The sequence below is a fragment of the Gavialis gangeticus genome, unplaced genomic scaffold, assembly GCF_001723915.1.
Source record: "Gavialis gangeticus isolate Ggan-Ray unplaced genomic scaffold, GavGan_comp1, whole genome shotgun sequence".
In the NCBI taxonomy this organism is placed as follows: Eukaryota; Metazoa; Chordata; order Crocodylia; family Gavialidae; genus Gavialis; species Gavialis gangeticus.
Genome location: NW_017728996.1, coordinates 18,394,921 through 18,410,835, shown reverse-complemented (window position 1 = coordinate 18,410,835; position 15,915 = coordinate 18,394,921). Strand labels below are relative to the sequence as shown.

General features: G+C 45.0%; 1 protein-coding gene across 2 annotated transcripts in view; it reads right to left on the bottom strand.

Moving 5' to 3' along the window:
* KIAA1024 (KIAA1024 ortholog) overlaps positions 1 to 15,887 on the bottom strand; it is a 26,790-nt gene extending 10,903 nt beyond the window's left edge. The window contains exons 1-3 of one of the 2 annotated variants that reach the window (XM_019504090.1): positions 15,825 to 15,887; positions 7,514 to 9,865; positions 5,643 to 5,897 (exon numbers count right to left, since the gene is read on the bottom strand). In XM_019504090.1, coding sequence (XP_019359635.1) covers positions 5,643 to 5,897; positions 7,514 to 9,820 — 2,562 coding nt within the window. In that variant the 5' untranslated portion in view covers positions 9,821 to 9,865; positions 15,825 to 15,887. Of the gene's footprint in view, positions 1 to 5,642; positions 5,898 to 7,513; positions 9,866 to 15,178; positions 15,564 to 15,824 lie in introns of those variants that run through there. The other variant, XM_019504091.1, reaches the window with a different exon arrangement.
* Positions 15,888 to 15,915: the final 28 nt, after the last annotated feature.

Below are 15,915 nucleotides of genomic sequence, written 5' to 3'. Positions count from 1 at the left end.
CCCTGCTGCTGCCAGAGGGGACTGCCCAGATTGCCAAAGCTCTCCGAATTGATTCAGAGAGCTTTGAAGTGATTCGGACCTTTTAATTGGTCTCTCCAGATTTGGAAGTTCGGCTGCCAAATCAGGCTGAATCTCCTCCAAATCGAATCAGCACCCAAAGCTTCACACAGCCCTAATGCTCACAACTAGCATTTCGTAGCCAGGTACATGTTCCAGAGTAACAAGGGTACGCAACTAGAAAGTGCTTACTTGCAGAGTCAGTATACTTGGTGGTAGAGGAAGAAAGGGAATGGTGCCACAGGCATATGTAACTTGTACCCCCTGCATCACATCCTTTTCTTCACAGTCAGATCAGCACAAGCGTGGTTGCCTCTTTGTGCCCCACCCCACCACACACAGGAGCTTTCATCCTTAAGACAGGAGCATCAGAGATATGGCCTGTGGACCAGATCAAGCCCTCAAAGCTCTATTACCTGGCCCACAAGAGGTACAACCCCACATACTGGATCTGGAACTGGTTTGGATCGGGCCCACAGACCAGCCCCGCATGCCAGAGCCACCCTGCAGGGGCAGTCCAACATGTAATGCACGCAGCATGTGGCGCTGGAGCCAACATGGGTCATGCACACAGTACATGTTACCAGTCCAGGGCACAGGCTGCATTGGTCCAGGGCACATGCTCCATAAACTGCCCATGAGGGACCGGCTCTGCATATTGCCCTACTGCACAGGGCCAATCTGTGGGCCCAATCCAGCCCACAGACCAGCTCTGTTTCTCTTACCTGGCCCATGGGCCAGTGTACCCATTCCACTGCCAGGATACACTGTGCTAATCACAGATGGTTTAATCCAAGGATACGCAACCTTTTACAAACAGCCAGCTGCCACAGGCTGCCAAGCCCTTCAGCAGCACCCCACACTTCCCCGCTTACCCTTGCCTCCGTGTGCCACCAGTTCCCATGGCCACCAGTGATGGGAAGCAGTGAATTCAGCAGCAGGGTAAATGAAGCCTGCAGCTGGGGGGGTGGGGGGCCATGAAGCACAGAGCAGGAAGGACTGGGGGGCTGTGGAGATAGAAAAATGCATGGAGCAGGGTGGAAAAGATGCCCCTACTACCACCAGCTCCCTCTGCTATGTGGCACTTTGGGCCAGATCCAATCTCTTCAGAGGCTGAACCCAGCCCACAGGCTGTAGGTGGACAACCCCTGGTTTAATGGTTTGATTTCCATTATGTTTGACGCTACTCTACTAGTACAAATCTTTGCCATTCAATTTCTTCTCTCTGTCTAAATGCTGTATGCCTAACTGGAAAGGTGAGAGAACTACAGTTGTTAAAAAAATAGAAAGATCATTGTGAAATATTTCCAAGTTGTCATGTTGTTTTGATTTTTCAGGATTCAAAATGCAACCATTTTTGGTCTTTTACATTTTTTGCAGACTTTTTGAAAAATTCTAATTTTTTAAAAAATCCACAATGTAGCACATTTCCCTCTTTTCTCTACTGCATTCTCTCTGGTTATAGAGTGAAATAAAATATATTAAACTCAAGTTTGATTCAGCTTGGGCTTGTTTTTCCTTTCCTATTTTTACATTTTTTTTTTCTTTTGGCCAACCTGTAACTTTTTCAAAGTAGAGGAAATTTCAAGAAGTTAGAGTAGCAAGAAGAAAAACTCTATTTCACTCAGCAGCAGAGAGAAATAAAAGGAAAGACAGCAAAAGAGGAAAAAAACAAATATATATATATTTTAAAAATCAATAAAAAAATTCAATAGGTTGTGAAAAAGGCCATTTTTGTTCAAAACAAAAACTAAAAACCATTTCAGGATAAGCACTTTTGGAGGCTGATATTGTTATAGTCACTGTGGCACTGCTATAACATTAAGACAATATTAGTCTTTGTATTTAGTATGTATCTGATTCAAAACCCATTGAGATCAATAGAAAGACTCCCACCGACTTCAATGCAACTTAGATACACCCTTAATTGGCTAATTCAGGTATTGTAGCTACTCAGGGACAACATGCTTCTGGAGACAACATTTACTTTATGTAGATGAGCTTGGTCTTTGGAAGCAGGGATTTTACAGCCACTCTAGAAATGAACAATTAAAATTTAGTTCCAGTTTTATGATCACATAATGGAGGTCTTTCTTACAATGCTACTAAGCTTAAAATCAGACCATCAACTAGTTCGTATTGCTGTAAGTGTGCACTGCCTTTTTCATTCTTGTGAATGGGTCAGATACTGCAAAATAAAGGTAGCCCATTTTTTTTAAAGTAGGACTCTTACATATGCAAGTATGCTGCCTCCTCATAAAGGAAAAGATAACAATGGCACTTGTGTATGCCCAACATCATATGGAAACATGGGGTGTTAGGAAAGTCAGGCTGGAGCTTGGGGCTGCCCCCTATGGCCACAAAGAAAAGCCTATATGCATCCCCTATGTTATTGCCTTTCAGGTATTTGAAAACCATGATCAAATCTTCCCTTCAGCCTTCTCTTCTCCAGACTAAATAATCCTACTTCTTTCAGCCTTTCCTCAAAACTCTTGCCTCCTTAATCATTTTTGTCATTCTGTGCTTGACTCTTCGCAAAAACTCTCCACATCCTTCTTGAAGTGTGGGGCCCAAAACTGGACACAGGCCTCCAGGTGAAGCCTCACCAGTGCTGAACAGAGTGGAAGAATCGCATTCCTCGATTTGCAAGTAACAGCCCTGTTAATACAACCCAGTATACTGTTAGCTTTTTTGCAAGAAAAGCACACTGTTGGCTCATATGCATGTGTCCAACTATAGCTTTGTAAGTAGATCACCTAAAGAGTAGTGGAAATGGAAGAGGGCCAACAGATTTATAAGGTTCCCAATGGCAGCGCTAGAGTGATATTGCAGCTATGGTGGTCCAGGAAATATGCAAGAGGCAAGGATTTTGGGGGGTGCTATCTTTTATTGAACTAACTGCATAGCTGGGAGGGATTTCACCATGAAAGCTTTCTCTCTCAGACCTGGGGAAGGGCACTTTGTGCCCAAAAAGCTTGTCTACAGCTCTCCCAAACTACACAGCTGGTCCAATAAAAGAGATCTTCCACAAAAATCCTTGCCCCTCAAAAAGATTCCAATTATTTTAAATGGAAAAAGACCATGCTGTACTTTCAAGACAACTGTAATTTGGGACCCATCATCCTTGGTGTTGACCTTTTAACTACCTCAGGAAGAAGATGCATTAGTAAAAAGGCCCATTAGTGTTAATCAGCAACTTTTCCATTTCACTGCCAGACATGAGAATATTCATTAAAGCATAATGTATTTACATTCAGTTTTAATAAACTTAATCATTAGGAAAAAAACAGGCATTGCTATGTGTCTATTTTCTAAAGTCTGCTTCATTATTCTGTCTAGACATGGGCGTTGAAGACTAGATGTAGCAACCTGCCAGTTCTTTGGAGGAAAAGGTGCAAAGTATTACAATTTGATTAACAGCATCTCAGAAATACAAGGAATTCATGTCCACAGGAAGAAGCCAGAAATTGTTTTTTCTGGTATATTAAGGCCACTTCACACGGCTCACATGGTGCAAAGCAACTGTAAAGTGACTAGAGAGAGCTTTGGAGAGCTCTTCTTTCATAAGGGAATTTTCCCTTCTTCTACCTCCAGCTCCTTTCTACCCCCAAGCCCAGTAGGAGAAGAGGCCCTGTCAAGCGAATCCCATGGATAGCAGTGAGATTACATTACGCCTGTTTCTGCTATAGTGGAAAGTCAGTTATGCCACCATAACCCAGTGGTGGCAATGCTGCAAGTGCCCTTCTGTCTGAAATTCCATGGCAGCAACTGAGGATCGAGAAAAGCATAACCAGCTCGCCCTGGTCATCATTCTCCTCTGCATTTAAGCACAGCATAAACAGTGGAGAAATAGGGCTCATCTACGGTGGAATTAGCCCCCCACAAACTAGGGTGTGAATCTACCATGCATTAGTTCCTCCACAGTCATTCCCCATGTGGGCACTCAAAGCGTATGTGCACACTGTGCGCCCTGGTGAAGGAAACAAACCCCAAAGCTAGTTCCAACTGACCTAGCCAGGGTACTGGAAGAAGCAACATGGAGCTCTGTGTTGACTAATTTCCCTTGTTTTTCAGGGTATCTTGATTACTTCCAACACCCGAGCTAGCTGATCTAGAACTAACTCTTGCAAATCCACACTGCATTGGAGCGAGCAGCTTAGAAATACTCTTGGAGTGTCCAAGTGGAGAGCTCATGCAGGGTAGTAAATGTATACCCTAGCTTATTATGGCCTGGCTGCACCATGTACCTGTTGGGGTTTGCCTAGATGGCTTCTGCGCTGGAGCATGGCACTCCATGAACTCTCTCTCCTCTTCACCAAACCTGGAAATGAGGCAATGGAGTGACTTGGAGGTTATCTCCCACAGCTGCTCTCATGATGACTGGCTCCAAGGCAAGTAGAAAATGGCTACAAGGCACACCCCTGCAGCAGCTGCACCGCTGTGTTCCCAGGTCTGGCATGTGCAAACAGGCCCGGGTAGCTGGGGTAAGTTCAAGAGTGCCTCTCTACAAGACCAGAGCAGAAGTGGTGCAGGCATTTTTGTGATTCTGTATCCTCTGTGCCCTATTGTGTAAGATCCTGGGAATCATTTCCCAGACAGCCTTCCCCAGGCACTGCACCATATCAACAGATAAGCCCTAACTGGGTCTAATATATACCTGGCTCTTCACCACAGAAGGGGAGCACAGATTTTATTTCACTGTGTTGTATGACCAGATGTTACAGCCGGTGCTTGATGTACCTTTGCACGGGTTTTATGGCACTGTATAAATTCCTCTTTTAAATTAGAGGGTCAAATATTTTCTCAGCAAAGAGCCATTCTATCCCATGTTTAAAGAGACTAGGGGTTAAAATATGGATCTGGATTCAGAACATTCTTAAATGTGCACGTACTCAGTTCTGTGACTGTTTGCCCTGTTAAAACACTAGAGACCTATTGCCAAATTTGGGATTGGCACAGCTTGGACTTCGAACATTCCAGCATTTGGCAGGTGGACCCCTGTCTTTTAGCAATTTTCTCTGCTCTGTTTGTTGCATGTAAGTAAGTCCTGCTGGTAACTTCCTAACAAGAATTTAGAAGCAGGTCTTCATGTGTCAGGAGCTTTCATAATCACTGCAGCAGCAGCAGCAGCAGCAGCAACACTCAGTGAAAGAATCCTTGCTTCCAGTCCTGTATAGATTTGAGTGATTTTGGTGCTTGTGACAAGGACTGGCCTGGATGCTCAAGGTCTCTTTGCTTTGGAAGAATACAACAGAAGTACCGGGGTTCACATTCGCTGCCCTATGACACCTCACCAACACACGTCCGTCCCTCTGCCTACATATTCCTCGTCCCTCTTTTGAGGCAACTGACAATGAGCAAACTGCGGGGGTGGTTTTCCTAAATGAACTGAGAGCACCCACATTGTTAATAACCAGAGAACCATGATCAGATAAGAGTTGTTCTTCACCTTGGACCTGGGATGGATCCGAATCACCAAGATGAAGGCCTCAGGACCCCATTCCCTACCTCCCCAAATTTCCTGCTAAATATCCTGGTAAGAACCCCTTATGCCTCGCCACTAAAATGAAACAAGCAGAGCTCACCTGTAGATCCAAAGCAGCAAGTTTCCCTTTATCACCCGAGTTCCTTGTGTATTCTTCTATGGTCCATGATGGCTGGGCACGTTTCACTTCAGCCAGTTCTGTCAACCTCATGTCTGTGTAGAGTGGGTTGCTTTTCATGTGGGACTTGAGTGATGCAGGGTATGGGTGAGGACTAAAGACTTGTTCAATCAAGAAAGCATCTTTTGGTTGCTTAGAGCCTCTATGCGGCTGTGGGATTTCATACTGCCTGTCTGCCTGCAACCAGGGTCAAACAAATTTCCAAGAGACAGAGAGAGGGAGAAAAACAAAAGAGAGGACTATGAGGGCACAAAGCATGAGGGAGCAGAGCTTCTCTTTATGCCTGCGGCAGGAGACTGCCTATGACATGACACCAAAACAGCAAGTCAGAGCCAGGTTTTCAGCTGGCCCTTGTCTCCACTCTGACCCTCACAAACAGGTGTAAGCGTCACTTGCCAGACATCCGTCTTGCAGCAACTCCACGTTAACAGCCACAATGTTATAAAGGCAACAGCTCAAGAAAACTGGCCCTTGCACTGTTTAGAGGTTAAATAAGTCTCTCCAGGATGCTTCAGATGCAGAGAAGAGACAAGGTAGCTTAGAAACTTTAGGCAGCCACAAATAAAGCAGTGTTCAGACTCCCCCATACTGCAAGAAGTCTGCTTCCAGAACTGGGGTGGGTTCGAATTAGGGGCAACCACAGCAGTATTACCCAAATGCCATACTGCCATTCCAGTGGGAGTGATGCTCCTTTGGTCCCATTTTGTTTAGTGATGAGGGAACTGTTAATGATGCAGAAGTTCGTTCTAGTTGGGATAAACCTATACAATTGCGATGTTTGATATTACTGGGGGTCCCTCCCTCCATCACATTTCACAACCTTCCATGGTTTCTTTTCCATCAGGGTATACATTCCCCCCCAAACCTCTAACCCACCCTTCCCCAAGCAGCCCCAGCAGATCTTCTGTACCAACTTCCTCTAATCCTGTTACACACACTATGCCATATATGCCTGACTTCGGAAAAAAATTAGCAGGACTCAGCAGTCTTATTAAGCCAAAAAGCCTACACAATGCCCACTGCACCCAAAGGATGCCCACAATGTAAACTGACCAGTAATCATGGTCCAGCCAAATGGCAGCTGAGCTGGCGATACAATTTCAGACTCCATTCAATTACTAACATGGCCCTGTTAGTAGTAGGGAGGAAAGGACTTAAAGTTGTGTCACCAAAAGAAGGACACAACTATGTTGTAATCTGAGCAATGGGGAGCTTAACTTACTTCTTACAAGACAAAGAAATGGGCATGTAAGTCTCAGGAAAAAGAAAGCGTAGCTATTGCTTGTGTCCCAGTGCACACGAGGGGCTTCTCTCTTTGGGAAATTCACAGTCACCCATTCTTTTTTGTTATCTTTTAACTAGACACAGAGTTTCCAGATAAAAGATGCCAAACTGCATTCTTAATATGTCACTTTAAAAATGAACATTAGAGTATTTCAGATTATAAATGATTCCCTTCATATGAACTTCACTAATTGAATTATCCTCTCTAGTGTTCTGCTGCCATTGAGCAGCACATGAATGACATGCCCTCCTGAAGGTACCATTCAAACAGTGCTCCCTTTCTAAAGAGCCTACTGCTTTCAGGACCAGCTTGACCATTTTGGATGGTGCAGTTACCAAGGAAGAATGTACAGGTACAAAACCACTCAATTATGATAATTCAAAAGTCCAGCATAATACAATAGGCAGGGCATTGTCATGCCTGGAAGCTTGGAAAGATCACAGAAGACATTCATGTTTAGGTTGGCTTTTTTTTTAAGTGCTTATTATGCAAGTTTAAATTGAATTACCTCTTTGGACTTCCGGTGCCAGTCCTTATTGTCTCCTCCACCTCGTTCTTTCATCTCCTCTTCTGTGATGCCAACCTGATTGGAATAAGTGACAGCTCTCCAGTCGCGGGGAGAGTTTGAAATGCTCGCTATTTTGGATTCGGTAGCGCTGTTCTCCTCAGTCAGGGACCTTGAGGACCGCCTTGTAAATAAACTTTTTTTTAAGGCTTTCACCCGAAGACTTTCACTGTTACTCCCACTGGCATCCGAACAGCACCATTCTGGGTTGTTCTCTAGCTTGGCCCCATGAGAAGCATTATGACATTGAAATATCTGAGGAGAGGTGCTCTCATCTGACTGTACCTCACTTGTCAAGGAATTGAGGTCTATTTGTACGCTGACTTTCTCCGGCTGCTGAATTTTTTGATCCAGCTTGTTCAGTTTTCCCAGGACTTGGGAGATTTCTTCCCTGACACCTGACAACGATTCTAGCTTCTTTTCTATTTCCCCAATCCTCAGCACTAACTTGCAGACGCTGGTTTTAAGTTCATCATCTGTGCTGTTGATATCCGATCGGACAACTTTATCCAGCTTGTTACTGGAATTCCCCCCGGTGATTTTATTTAAATTGTGCTCCGGAGAGCTTTCACAGTCAGATTTATGTACCTGAGACAGTGATCCAGTGCTGTTATAGCAGGATGACTGCATAACTCCAGTAGATCCACAGATACTCATATCATCCAAAAACCTAAAAATGTCACTGATGTCATCACTTACGATCTCCGAGTCATCATCCGATTGCTTTAAAGAGTGCCTCTCTACGTATTTGGTTTGGCTCAGAGCACACAAATCCTTGCATTTTTTGTGTTCCAACACTTGCTGCTCCGTTTGCGTCCCAACGCTGGTGGTTTTGTCGATGCTTAACAGCTGAACAGAAGTACAGTTAATGCTCTTATCCTTAAACTTTTTGACCGGCTCGTGCTTTTCCACGTCAAGAATGGAGGGGATTTCCTTGGGTTTGTGTCCATTGGATTTCATGGCATAGGCAGACTGCATCATCGGTGACTGGTCTTTGGGATTTATGTAGGTCTGGTGCCTGTCTGCTGTGGGAAAGTTTGGAGACTGGCTATTTGGACTCTGATATCGCACCTTCTCTTCTGTCTGCTTCCTATTGAAAAAAGATCTTTCAAAATCGGGCACCTCTTCAGTGTTTAAGCTCCAGCTTTTTGCTGGCCAAGCAGTTTGTTTATTCTGCTTTCCAGTCCATTTTTTCGTGTCTGGAGGCCCAAGCACGGTAGTTGGGCCAAAATAGGTAGATGCCTGGAGATCATCTAAGCTTTCATGCTTTACTCGTCTTTTGTCTGGTATTGGAGAATAAACTGGATTCAAGTACTGGCTGCTGTATGGCATTTCAAAACTGTGGTTGAAGAAAGCCTGTTTGCAGGTTTCTTTCCTGTTCTGAGGCTCTCCATGTCCATCTTCTGGCTTTTTATTGGGTGGTATTAAACTGGGAGATATCGTTATCAGATTATGAAAGTCTTCTTTGAATATGTTTCTTTTCTGTACACATGACTGCATCACAAATGATTCATCATTCGATATGAAAGTCTCTTTTATGCCTGTGTTGATTGGCAAGGAGTCCTGGTCAGAGATCGACTCGTTCTCAATGTTCATTGGAAAGTACGTGCTCTGCATTTCACAGGGCGGGGAGTTGGCGATGGAGTAAGACGCTAGTGCTTGCAGCCTATCCAGTGAGGCTGCTCGACCTTTCATTTCCTTGTTCACCCCAAGTAAAAAGTTAGGTTCTGATGAGGGGATGAACTGTTGACAGTCTTTGCAATCCACCTTCCTGCATTTTGAAGATCTCCTCCCTGAAAAGCCCCTGTTGAACTCTCGGTCGTTCACCTCGCAGTTAGGCACGCAATCCACCATATTGCATATTTCCGTGTCTGATCTGCAAGACTCAAATGATTCTTTCTTTCTCACTTTCTGTCTTGCAACAGGGAGCTTTTCCTTGGCCATGCCCCCATTCATTTGTATGAGGTTGAATATTGTTACTATATCTGCCGCGACCATGATTTTCTTTGATTGCTGATTGTTTACAGTGCATCTCATTTTGTCTTTGAACAGAGTAGCTGGGAAATTAGGATCCAGGCAAGCAGTGTAAAACAGTACGCTTCTGAGCTTGGCCAACTGAGATAAATCAAACCTTGCACACAGTGACTTGCAAAGATCCTGATAGGAAACAGTATTTTGTTTGGTGTCCAGTTCTTCCAGTATCTTCACCAAGAAGATAGAGGATTCCTGGTTGGTCTCCATGGCTGACATGCACTAATTTTTGTCGTTTAGCCTGAAAACCGTATTCCAGTTCGACTGCAACACACAACAGTAAACAGAAGAGAGAGTAAGTCACCTGCAGATTGAATCCAGGACATCCATTCAATCATGCAACCAATCTGACTAGCAAGCCCCAATTTAGGGTTCAGTTGCATCATCACCCTTATATTTACAAACGCAATGGGTGAAACTCTGGCCTTGTTAAGTCTCATCAATGGGACTTAAATAAGCCAGGATTTCATTGAAGGAGTCCCACGGATGTCAAGGAATCCATGGTACTTCTGAAGGCGAGTTGCCACCAACATGAGAAAAAGTTGCACACACTACTCCAGAAGTAGTAACACAAGCTACCCAGGAAAGAGAAACTTGCTGTTAGGAAATCATAGCACACTCCCTGATGGGCTTTCAAAAAATGTTTTATGAACCTGTAGGAAGTTGCTGAAAAGTTGACGTGTCTGATCATTTGGCAATAATTCCAGTCTGCCCCTCTTATGCTAAAAATCGGTGTGAAACACAGGTGTTTTCTCACCTGATTTGCCAATGACTTTCAGGAAGACTCAGGTAATACAATTTTGAGTGGCAGGAGTCAGCTGAGCAAATAATCACCAGCACTAAATTACGGAGTATTTCTTCTCTTCTGAAGTAGCTTGTCAGCTCCTATGGTGCTTTATAGAAATGCGTTTTGCCAAATTTGTGATTCAAGGATATGACTTACATGAACTGAAGATAACCTATCACATTTGTAAACAGGACAGCCTTGCATCAGGAATAAAACAGTAAAGGTTATAAATGGTTAAAAAACTCCAACTAGATCTTGAAACTCATTCAGGAAATGCTAGAGGGCTGGCTGCCAGTCAGCTTAGATTTGACAAGTGGGATATGTCAAGGACAGAGAACATCCTCTGCAGTGAAACACTACCAGAGAAACCAGAGGAATGAAGTTGCATTCACCATCTACGAATGGCAGGGCAGACTGGAGAGCAAAGATGGACTGGTAGTTCTTACGGACAACCAGAACAGCCATGGCTCTCATAGCAAATGCTAATAAACTGATTAGAAGGGACAGAAAACCTCCCAGTTTCAGGGTTTAAACCAATCTCTACCTATAAGGGTTCTGAATGAGACTTTTGGTAGAGGGTATTATCCCACATCTGCTTATTGCCCAGTCTCTTCCATGTCCCTCTGAATAGCTGGTGATGGCAAGTGGCAACCAGATTCTAGGCTAGGTGGACTGATACAACATGGCAATTTGCATGTGCAAGTTCATTACTCCAATTGACAAAAGTGGCAAAAAAAACTTATTCCTACCCCAAAGCATAGTAGCACCTATCCTTTCTCTCTCTTCACTACCTTAGCTCCATACTCTGCACAAACCATAGTGCACCTACCCAAATGGGAAAGCATCAAAGCTAAGTCAAGGCCTGTGATACAGCTTTTTAATGAATTATAAGAAAACCATCTCCCAGTCAGAAATGTCAGGATTCGAGCTCTGTTATAGGAACCTGGGATTCTTTTTGGCTGTGTTGTAGCCTTTCATCCTGAGCTGATATTACACACTAGTGATTACATAGGCCTCTGACATTGATAGCATGTCAGCATCAGTAGTTAACGGTGCAGCAGCATCTACCAGGGGGAAAGTCACTGTGTTGGCTTTAAGAATGCGAGTCAAGTCTCCAGACAAACTTACTTGCTTAAAACTAATAAGCATCTTCCTTCTGGCCGTGACCAGTTGGACAGTGGCAGTATCTGCCAGCAACCATCATAAATGCAAACCCTGGCTACTTCCAGAAACCAACAGACCTTGGGATCTGCCAGGGTTTGAGGATTTGTTTTAAAGATCTCCCACAACGTGCACTGCAAACCTTTCCAGCCGGGTAAGAGAAAAGGAAAAATTGAAATTGTGCACTGCTTAGTGCTCAGCTGCTGGAGAAGGACAGTTGCATCCCTTTTCTCTTCTGCATCACCACGTGTTCTGTGGCACAGCCTCTTTACCAGTGCTCCTTTGCATGCTGCTGCTATGTCACTACTGGAAGTGTGGCATCTGTGTAGTCCTGGGTCTAACACACAATGAACTTTCTGGGTTGACTTTAAATGCATCAATTTTAGGGAAAGGGGCAAAAGTTATCCCTGCCTGAAAACTGCTTCTCCAGGAAATCATGAGAGGGGCTGGTGTTGAGAGTCCAAGCCTGCCATGCTGCAAATCTACTGGCCCTGACAAGATTAAAAAATTGTCATTTCACTATCTACATGTCAAGTAAGAAAAAAAGACAAAAGCTTTGCAGGCTCACACAAACCTCCGTGTGGATGTGCATTTTTCACCTCCAAATCCCCAGAATGCCCAGCCTGCACTGGTCTGCCAACCTACCACTTTCTCTTCATTCAAAACCTACTAAAAGCTTGTTTCTTCCCCAGGGCACACAAGTTTTGAATCAACAATAAAATATTTCTTAAAAATTCCTAGGCATTCACTCCTCCAGCTTTTCCAATACATCCTGTGTAGTTTGTCTTTTGTCGACTCAGATATTCTGGATATGGATTATCTGTATTTTACACCTCATGTGCCACTAATAGCCCAGTCCTACCAAGGTACTGGCTTCCTCCATACAGATGACTAAAGGCAAAGGTTTTTCATTTGGGAACCTATACCTAAACTTCTCCATCCAACCATTATGCACCTGTACTTCCACTGATTTCAAGGGGAGGCCTGGGTATTCAGTATCTCCACATACCACATCATTTACATTTAGATGGATGGGCAGGGACTTAAAACCCAACCTCACTTTTTACACTTAGGCATAAGAAAGCAAATTGGCTTTAGCTTTGATAACACTGTACTGTTTTGAAGTAAGAACATGTTCTTCTTTGCCTATTCTACGTGCCCTGGGAACTGTATAAATGACCTGCTGGTGTATATAAACAATGCTGTACCAAGACTGTTTTGGTTTTAATTTGGGTAATTTTTTTCCAATAATCATGCCCCCAAATATTGTACAGGTTTCAGCTGAGGTACAAAGGCAGGCACAAATTTGGTTAGCTTAGACCAGAAGAATATCATCTACACAGCCACCCTTGCTAGGAAGATCATGAACCAAGCAGACTCTGAGAATGTGAAAAACAAGGCACAGTGTCAGGCTCTATCTCATATCCTATATAGGTCTTGAAAGACTGCTTTCATTGTCAGGGTAATAAAAGCAGGCAAAAGCACTCAGGTACAAGCTGCCAATTTAGTAAGTGTTCACCTTTGATAACAGCACCTTAGCTAAAGTATGGTCTTTGTCAGGAGAAGACGCGCATTGCAAAGTAAGTGCCTGTAGAAGAGACAGGTGCTGGTTCGAAAGACACCCAATGAAGTGTCACATCCAAGTGGTGAAGTGCTCGTCCACATCCTGTCTCAGCAGTTATGCGAATGCCTGCACATTCACTCCATCTCCAGGCAGGATGTGCAGAATTCTGTTCCACCACAGCAGTTCCCATCCTCTTTTTTTGACTAAATGCCCATGGCCAACCCTCAGACTCGTCTCATGGATCACTGTGCATCCTCCTCAAACTTGTAACTGAAAACACTAGAAGGATGATTGTGACCCAGGGCAATGTCTGGTCCACCCAGGCATCTACAGACCCATTTGGGAGCCTCCAGTGTAAGGCATGTAAATGCAGCAATGGAAAAGATCCAAAATGAAAGAAAAGACACTTTAAATGAATGCCCAACGGTCACAAGTCAGTTGAAACTCTAGGGTGAAACAAGAAAGAACAGCAGGTCAGCAAATAACTTGCGTTTTAGCATATGGTTTCTGACCAGATGAGCTATTTAACATTTCATCTTCAATGACTGCTATGTTAACACTGGGCAGGTCACTTTGACTCTCAGATATTTCCCTTAAAGATACCATTTTCTCAGCTCTAACAGCATAATTACATTGCAGTGTAGATACCCAACTAGTCAATGGGGTCCGAGTCTCACTCATGCAGAGGAGCTCCAAGTATACCACAGATCAATCCCTACCTGCCCTTCACAAGGAACAATGAATAGTTCTTTCATGTTATCCTGGTTAAAAATTAACCCCTCTATTTCAAGCTGTTGGAGCATTATTATTGCTTCTTGTCTGTTCCTTCATCTTTCATGCCTAGGATTATGTTCTATCAGTGCAGTGTTTTTCAACCTGTGGTCTGCAGACCCCTGGGGGTCCACAGACTATGTTTAAGGGGTCTGCAAAACATGACTATGATCAAACAAAAATAAATGAATACCCACACTTACAATTCAAAAGGACCACACCTCCATTCAAATTTTTGTAGGGAACCACAAACGAAAAAAGGTTGAAAACCACTATGCTATGCAATAAAAATATTTTGTTCTTTCTGTTTTCTAGTTGTATTAGGACTTAAATCCTCCATGAAATTTCTCTCCTTTCACTTCCTCCCCTACAGGGAAATCTGTGTATACTGCTTTTCCATTGATCTTTCTTCCCTTAGAGGAGCCAGAATTTCTTTTACTCTCGCTCTTCCAAAGCAGCATCAATTTTTACTAAGTTACTCTTAGGACCAGTTCCCTTGACTGGGAATTCACAACCAAGGGCAAATTGCTTCACCACGGCTGCCCCGCTATTGCCACTGAATGCAGTGGCACTCACATGTGCCAACACTTAGCACTGTCCCTGCCCTCAGTTGTACCTAAAAAACCCACCTTCAGTGTGTGAATATTCAGCCACGGCAGATGACTTACATGTGACTTAACCCCAAGTCCTACCACTGTGCTTTCCTGGATAATCACCAGCTAGGAGGATTCCTTGGCTAAGCTTGAATTCTTGTCACTAATAGACAAGCCAGCTCGCCCCAGCTTGTCCCTGCTTGGCTTTCTTCCTTATTATTTGCCTTTCTGACATTTGCTCTGCCTACTTCCTAAGAGCCACAGCAGGTGCAGCGACCAGTAAGACACAGATGCCATTGCTGTTGTCATCCTCTCCCTCTCCCTTTGATATGCTGAAAAGAAAACAGTGCTCTTTGCTTCTCCCCCGTGCCCAGGGACTAATGGGCCACCTTGTATTACTGCTGCAGAGGTGAGAGATGGTAGAGCCAGCTCTAAACCCCCACACAAAGAACTAGTTACTTCAATGCTGAAAAATATTACCGTGAGCTTTTAATAAGGCATTTTCCAATACATATGAGCTCATAAGGCATTTGGTCCATCTGACTGGTGCCAGGTGCAATAAAATAACCCCCACCGCCCCGCGCACACATATAATAAATGGAAAAAGTCTTTTTTTCCCCTTTGCCCTGTGCTCAGAGGCCCATTCCTCTGTGACAGTATTAAGGCAGCGCAGGGACACAAGTCTTTCAGGTTGTTCCTACCTCACCGCTTTCAGATCTGATGCTGGAGAAAGCACTGCCTTCTCCCCTCGCTCTTCTTCCTCTCTGCCTCTGCCGCTCATTACGAAGAAAGCTGTAAGAAGTGCGCTTTGGGCACCTGAGCCAGGCTACAATCACAGCCTCTTCCCTCTGCGAAGAGCCCTGCTCCCCGCCAGCCTGCGACACCGCGCTCGCGCTCCGGCTAGATCCACTTCTGCCCCCTGGGGCAGGTCCGAAATCCTCTGATGGCCGAGACGGTTTTTATTCACTTCTCAAGTTGGGGAGACAGAGGGGGGGACGCAGTGCAGTTTGGGAGCGACCAAACCAGGGCGCTCAGAGGACCGTTATTCCTCAGCGCTGGCAGCTCAGCACAGACAGCACCAGGCAGCGTTGGGCAGAGCAGCCTCTGAGACCTGCGGGTCCCCAAACCCGCCTTGCGCCCCCACAACCCAGCCCGGCCAGCAGGCCAAGGGGCCCTTTCCCCAGGCACGGGGCTCCTGCTGCGTCCTGCTGGGCGCTGGGCTGGATTTATGACTGCACCACCCCGGGGTGCGGGCTACCGCACGGCCGGCTCCGCTTGCCCCTGCCCCGCACTCCCGCTCCGCCGGGGCCGGCGCTGCGGGGAGGGACGAGCCCGAGCCCCGCTCACCTGGCCGTGTCCGCGGGCGGCGCCGGCTCAGCTCGGCTCAGCTGCATCTCCGCCGCCGCCGCCTTTGTGTCTCTAGCCGCCGCGCGGCGCG